This window comes from Neodothiora populina, assembly GCF_041146345.1.
Source record: "Neodothiora populina strain CPC 39397 chromosome Unknown canker_contig_15, whole genome shotgun sequence".
Taxonomy (NCBI): Eukaryota; Fungi; Ascomycota; class Dothideomycetes; order Dothideales; family Dothioraceae; genus Neodothiora; species Neodothiora populina.
The window spans coordinates 2,816,717-2,822,716 of NW_027191413.1; the positions used below are offsets into that span (position 1 = coordinate 2,816,717).

The following is a 6,000-nucleotide window of genomic DNA, read 5'->3' on the forward strand; positions in this document are numbered from 1 at the left end:
CATTGGCGGGTTCGAACCCTGCGATAATTGTCTCCGTCCAGGAATCGAGAGAGTGACTATCGATGGTCCGACTTTCTCGTAATACTATATACAGCACTATGGTACGCCAAAAATTATTAAAAGCTTCAGCTGCATAAGTAGTATTTCGAACGGTTGATCTGCAGGAACCCGCGAGTAAGCCTGCGTTTCACAAGATCCTTCTGACCCGTAGGCGTCCATAATACGCGCTTTCCCTCTAGTGTACCATTGCACGGCCAGCCTATGCATGGGAACGCAAACACCACTGCAGAAATATTGTAGAGACCTTTCGTTCTACATGTTCGGCCTGGAGCTTTTCAAGGCCGTTTCGACTAGCGTGATAGTGACACGCTTTCAATCCCATACCAAAGCAATGGAAGATACAAGTCTGAAGATCCTCATGGGTATGTAACTTTCGGGCCTGCCGCAGCCTTCGCTCGCGCGCGTTGCAGCTTGTACTGCCTATGTGTCTTGCAACGTTTCTCACCTGCCCGCGCCGCACCGTGTCTGTGCGCGCGCCAACTGTTCTTCTTTTTCGCGTACACTTTCGTGCATACTATGACCAGGTATGGGAGAATTATCGATGATCACCGCCTTTTCCGTGCCTCGTGTTTCCTCGCCCTGCAGAGCTTCCTGCTCTGCTTGCTGCAGTCACAGTGTTCCGTACAGACATTAACGCCACCTCGTGCACTCTGATTTGTCGCACACACACCCTCCTTGCTCTGTTTATAGACTTTATTTCATGATTCTGATTCATGTCTTTTCTCGCTTTGCATCCGTTCCACACCTTTCTGGATAGCCCCATCCGGAATTCGTCGAGTCGGTTCTAGTAAAGCGTGTCCGAGGGGGTGGGGTTACATGCGTATGGTACCCTACCTGATGTGCGCACCGTACGGTCGTGCGTGCGGGCAGTGCATCGACCTTGTATGCAGGGCCCGGTAGGGAAGCAACGACAGACCATCGTGCCGTCCCATTTTCCAGCATAGGTACTTGTATCATCAAGCATCATCGCGTGTGCCTTGGGATTTTCCGCCGATCATTTATAGTCTTTTCCATTTCCTTGTCGATTCTTTCTTCATCCTCCATCTCCAATTCACTCGTTCTGGCCCTGTGTAAGCAACAATTGCTCGTGGCACTAAACAAACGACTTCACAATCTTTTGAAACTTGCGGCTGATTCCCTCTTCTCCACACCCGTTTTGCTCGTCTACCGCTTGTTTCACTTTGCATAATCGTGAAGCATAAAAAAGGCCACATATCACGACCCTATCTGCATTCCGTTGCGATTTGATTCATCGATCATTCATCATGCTGTTCTCTTCAATCCTCTCAGTTGCTGTAGTAGCTTCGGCTGGAGCAATGGCTGCTGAATCTGCCGCTCCCTTTGTCATCGAGTACATGACCTCGCACCAACCCACTGGCAATCCAGATGGCCAAGTGAACTATTACCACGTCGATTTCAACCTGTCCTCGAGTAGCAAGGATGGCGCTCCAGTCAACTGCTGGGCAACGTGGGGTGATAACTCGTACAGCCAACAGGAGGCGTACTCAGTCAATGTGCCGACTGGCAGCTGGATTCCTTGTCAAGGGTCGGATCAGCACTTTGCTTTCCAGCTGTATCCCTACTTCTCCATTGGAAACTTCTCCCTTGGACTCTTGGAAAACTACACTGACTCCACGTATGTATTATCCTTTTCTCTGCAACTTGTGATTCTGTCTTCTATCTACTCCCTCCTGCGTTCCTCCATTTCAAGCGCGCACAATTTTCCTTGTATCGTTGGCCTTGGGGTCTTCTCACTGCGGCGATGTCTCCCAGTCCGTATTCTTTGGTTTCCTTCTACGCATCACCGCATTGCTCTAGCTTCGGCGCAAGAGTGATTACATACTCCGGGGAACCAAACATTGTTCTTCTCATCAATGAGCAATTGTGCTGATCTTCTTGTGTGCATCTAGTGGAACTGCCATGACCGCAACTACTACTACTCACGTCACAAACACGACTTCTGCATATGCCTGCGATATTACAGCAAGCGAAGTCGAATACGTCCAGCACGCTCATGGTGATTGTTCCATGGCCGCGAATGCTTCTGTCGTTACCGTTCCAGCCGCAGACGTCGTCCCCGCGACTGCCTGCACGAAAAACGTCAATGCCACCTTCATGGCCGCCTACCCTACCAAGTGGGGACAAACGATTCTCCTCACTGGTAGTCTTCCACAGCTCGGAAGCTGGAACGCCAAGAAAGCGATCAAGATGAAGGGTAGCTCTCCTAGCCCACCCCCAGCATGGCCCATCTTCACCGCATATGTGGACATCGAACCTGGTGTCGATTTCGAGTACAGATACATCTTCGTCAACACGACAGGCAAGCGGACGGAGGAGTACGGCGACAACAGATACGACACTACCCCGAGCTACGCATGCAACGGGAACTACCTGGTCGGTCAGGATCCTGATGATGTCCGTATCGAGTAGATTGGCAGTCACTTATGAGTGTCGGAGCCCCGGATTGCCTTTTTCCAGTGCCTGGCCACCTGCATGATTTTGCGGATACACACATGGCACAGAAAGAGATCGTCCATGCAATGACTCTATTCGGAGATTGGGCCTTTTTGAAGTTGAGCAACCCACGGAGATCAGTGTACGAGGAGGGACTCGTCGAGTATACTGAATAATGACGATGTGACGAGATATGAACTAGAAGGCGATATATTATTGGGGTATAATCGCAAAGACTACAGAAAGGTCTTTGACGTTCAAGGCATGGATTTGAAACAGGTTTTTTGAAAGTACATAATTGACAAAACATTTGAATGATCTTACTGGTCCATCTCATGCTATTTTGTGATTGTTTTGTCTCGGATCGCTGGACCGAGAGAGGTCTCATCTCTGCTGATGCATCCTTTGAAACCCCCCAGACTGTGTGATTCGACAGCCACGCGACAGAAGACAGGGGTGATGTGAGGAACTAGAGGGGAATATTATTGTTCTTGCATATGCGTTGCGCCACCACCATGCAAGCGTTCTTATGAAGAAAAAGAAAGCAAAGCAGAGGGATGTGAAGAGATCAAGTGAGACATTTTCCTTTTTCTCTCTTAATTCTTTTTTGTGCCTTTTCCTGTTATAAATATCTACAGTAGCATGCTTCCAGCAGGATGGCACGAACGACTGTTAATGTTTTAGTTCAATCCCAAAGCAGACTCTTCCGGTTTGGTCTTTTCTTAGCCCTTTCTTTTTTTTCTGCATACTTCTTGTTCTTCTTCTTTTGAGTAGGAGAAGGGGGAACCGCCGATGGTATTTCCGAGTCGTTGGCATTGCTACTGTCGCTGCTACTGCTGATGCAACCTAATTGAAGTTTCCATGTGCTCAATGGGAATCACAAGGCACACTTGCTTATTCGTTTTCAGGGACTTGTAGTGAACCTACTGGTCTCTGAAACCAAGCGCTCGGTTATATGATGTCTTTCTCTCCTACTGGCGTATCTCCGTCCCTTCATTGTTCAAGAACTCTTCAATCACCTCCTCAGCAATCAATCTCTTCTCGCTCGATCTCCTACGAGCTGGCTTGCTGTATCTCACCAGGATCTCTCTTGTGCATGTTTCACCCCAGTCGCATCTTTCTGGCATCTACCGCTCCTTACTTCTTATGTACAAATATATAAACTTTGTTCCCTCAGAGGTTCCGATTTCCAAGACGTTTCTTTCTGTTCTTTGGGTATGCAGGTACAGTCGTATCCTCGGAAATTGTCGGTCCTTGGCTGTCATCTTAGATACTGTGACCTTTGGCAGTCAAAAGATGTGGGTTATACTTCATGACACGATGGTTCTTGATCATGGTCTATAGTCTGCGGGTCTAGAGTTCGTGGTATGGTTCGTACCATGGACTAATCACTTGACATTTTCTGGGGTTTCTTAATTGCTTGGTTCACCCTCACTTAAGACCTTCGTAGCTATCTTGCCTCTGTCTCGGTGTTAGCAATGAAATGTGTCTCGGGGGCATCACTGCGGAATGTAGAAACACCGCCCCGCGCAGAGAGGTATGGGATAAATCACTCGCCGCAGGGCCCATGGAAAACCCGTCGATATAGTTCGTGGAGTCGGAACGTCGCGGTCGATACCGTGGTCGACACTAGACATTTTTCTCTTCTTCCATTACTCGAGTCCCCATGTCTCTCATGTCTTCGTCTTGTTACCAGATTTGGAAAGTGCGTATATCCCTCGAGAATGGAACGGTAGGGGATACCGCGGAGATATCGAGAAAGGAAAAAGAGAGCCGAGAGATCAATCTACAATCAGACACCCGGCTGATAGAACCATCGATATTGTTTGTGAGATCAAGAGATATCTCATTGTGATGTAGTGGACATCTACAAAGTCTCCCTGCCTGTATCTAGGGGTGCAATTGTGAATCGGTTGTGCTTCGAGGTGTTATGAATGCCTTGTGAGATACCACCGGGGGGTGTGCTTCTTGTCTGTAAGCGCCGGGTGCGGTCTTACTAGACCTTTCGATTATTAGCATTGGATTCGTTGCTGATAAGCAGCGGTCCTAGATTCTTCTGCTCTGTAGCAGTGAAGTGAATATAGTGGGAGAGCTCGGACTTTGGCTTTGACATATAGTTCTTCATATATGAGTCGTTTCTTATAGATGTATACAAAAGGAGGCAGAGGGGGGTGTGGTGTAGGTGGAGCAAGACTCTCGAAGAGCAAGATAGGATGCGGTCGTATGAGTTGCCGTTTGAGTGAGATAAATAAAGGGATGACATGGGAGAAGTATCCTATCTTTGCGTTATGCAAGTGTTGTCAGAGTATCTGTGGCGTTAGATAAGATGAAACGTGTCTCAGCACGAGAAGTGTGAAGTGTCACTTTCAGATTCTGCATACCTTGACTGTTATTCATGGAGCTGAGAGGAATATATATTGCAAGGAGCTTGTGTATTCCCTTTTTGTTCAGAGGCAGGATGCTTCATGCTAAGTGCCGGATCTTAGCTACCGAAAGGAAGACAACAGAGTGCTACTGAGCCGATGATAAACATGTAACATACCAGACCACAGAAAGCAATCGTATATGGTGAAGCAATTGAAATGATGGCATGTAAACATGCAAGGACACAGTCGCATTTTGCTGGACTGACATGCAACGGCACAAAAAGCAGAAGACAAGTAAAGAACGCTTGATAGAAGAGATAAAAGATAGGAAAATAAATCACCACGTCCCACCGTCGACTCCCTTCATCTCTTTCCAAAACTGCCTCGGATCAATCTCAGCAACAACAGGCAAGACCTGAAACCTCAGCCCCGAAAACCCAACGATGCAATTGAATGCTCGATCTCTGCCCTTGACACCCTTTAGCGTCATGGTCTCTCCGTTTGTAAACACAAACTCCAGACCCATAGCTTTGGTGGGCACCAGAGGAATGGTAGGCAGACCGGGAGGTGCGAGAGAAGAATATGTCTTGCGCATCTCGATCAATTCTGGCCAAGTATGGCGCCAGACTTCTTTACTCTTGTCGAGGCGCGTGAAGCGCAGACCGGACGAGTATATTGTCAGATGTCCTCGGATCTGATTTTGGTGGGCGCGGAAAGAGAGGATGTCCTGACTGTCTAGGATACTGGTCGAGGATTTGGCGCTCACAAAGGATGCTGTATCACTGGCAACCGAGCTTTCGCTGTCGCTGCTGGATGTGGTGGTTTCGTCATTGCTGTCGTAGAAATCATTGTTGTGCATGTCATCGATTGGCTCTATTGGTCCGTTGACAGAGACAGCCGTGCCGCCGAGATAAGCTGAAGCATGAGATCTCTCTTTCGCGTGTTGTTTCTCTACTTTTCTCTCGATGAGGCGGACTCGTGTATTCTGTGCCTTTTCTCGAAGACACATCATGGACCATTCGTTGTCATCTGGAATATCCCAGAAAATCCACATGATTGTATTGACAATATGCCTATACTGTGGATACCAACTTCTTACCCAAAACCCTAAGAAGAAATT

At 47.9% G+C, this 6,000-nt stretch overlaps 1 protein-coding gene across 1 annotated transcript; it reads left to right on the plus strand.

Annotated features, from left to right (window-relative positions):
- Positions 1 to 1,325: 1,325 nt before the first annotated feature.
- On the plus strand, positions 1,326 to 2,490 carry AAFC00_003299 (uncharacterized protein; the record flags this gene model as incomplete). The annotated part of the gene is made up of 2 exons (XM_069342754.1): positions 1,326 to 1,696; positions 1,971 to 2,490. 2 exons carry the CDS (start codon positions 1,326 to 1,328, stop codon positions 2,488 to 2,490), a joined length of 891 nt encoding a protein of 296 aa, XP_069199258.1.
- Positions 2,491 to 6,000: the final 3,510 nt, after the last annotated feature.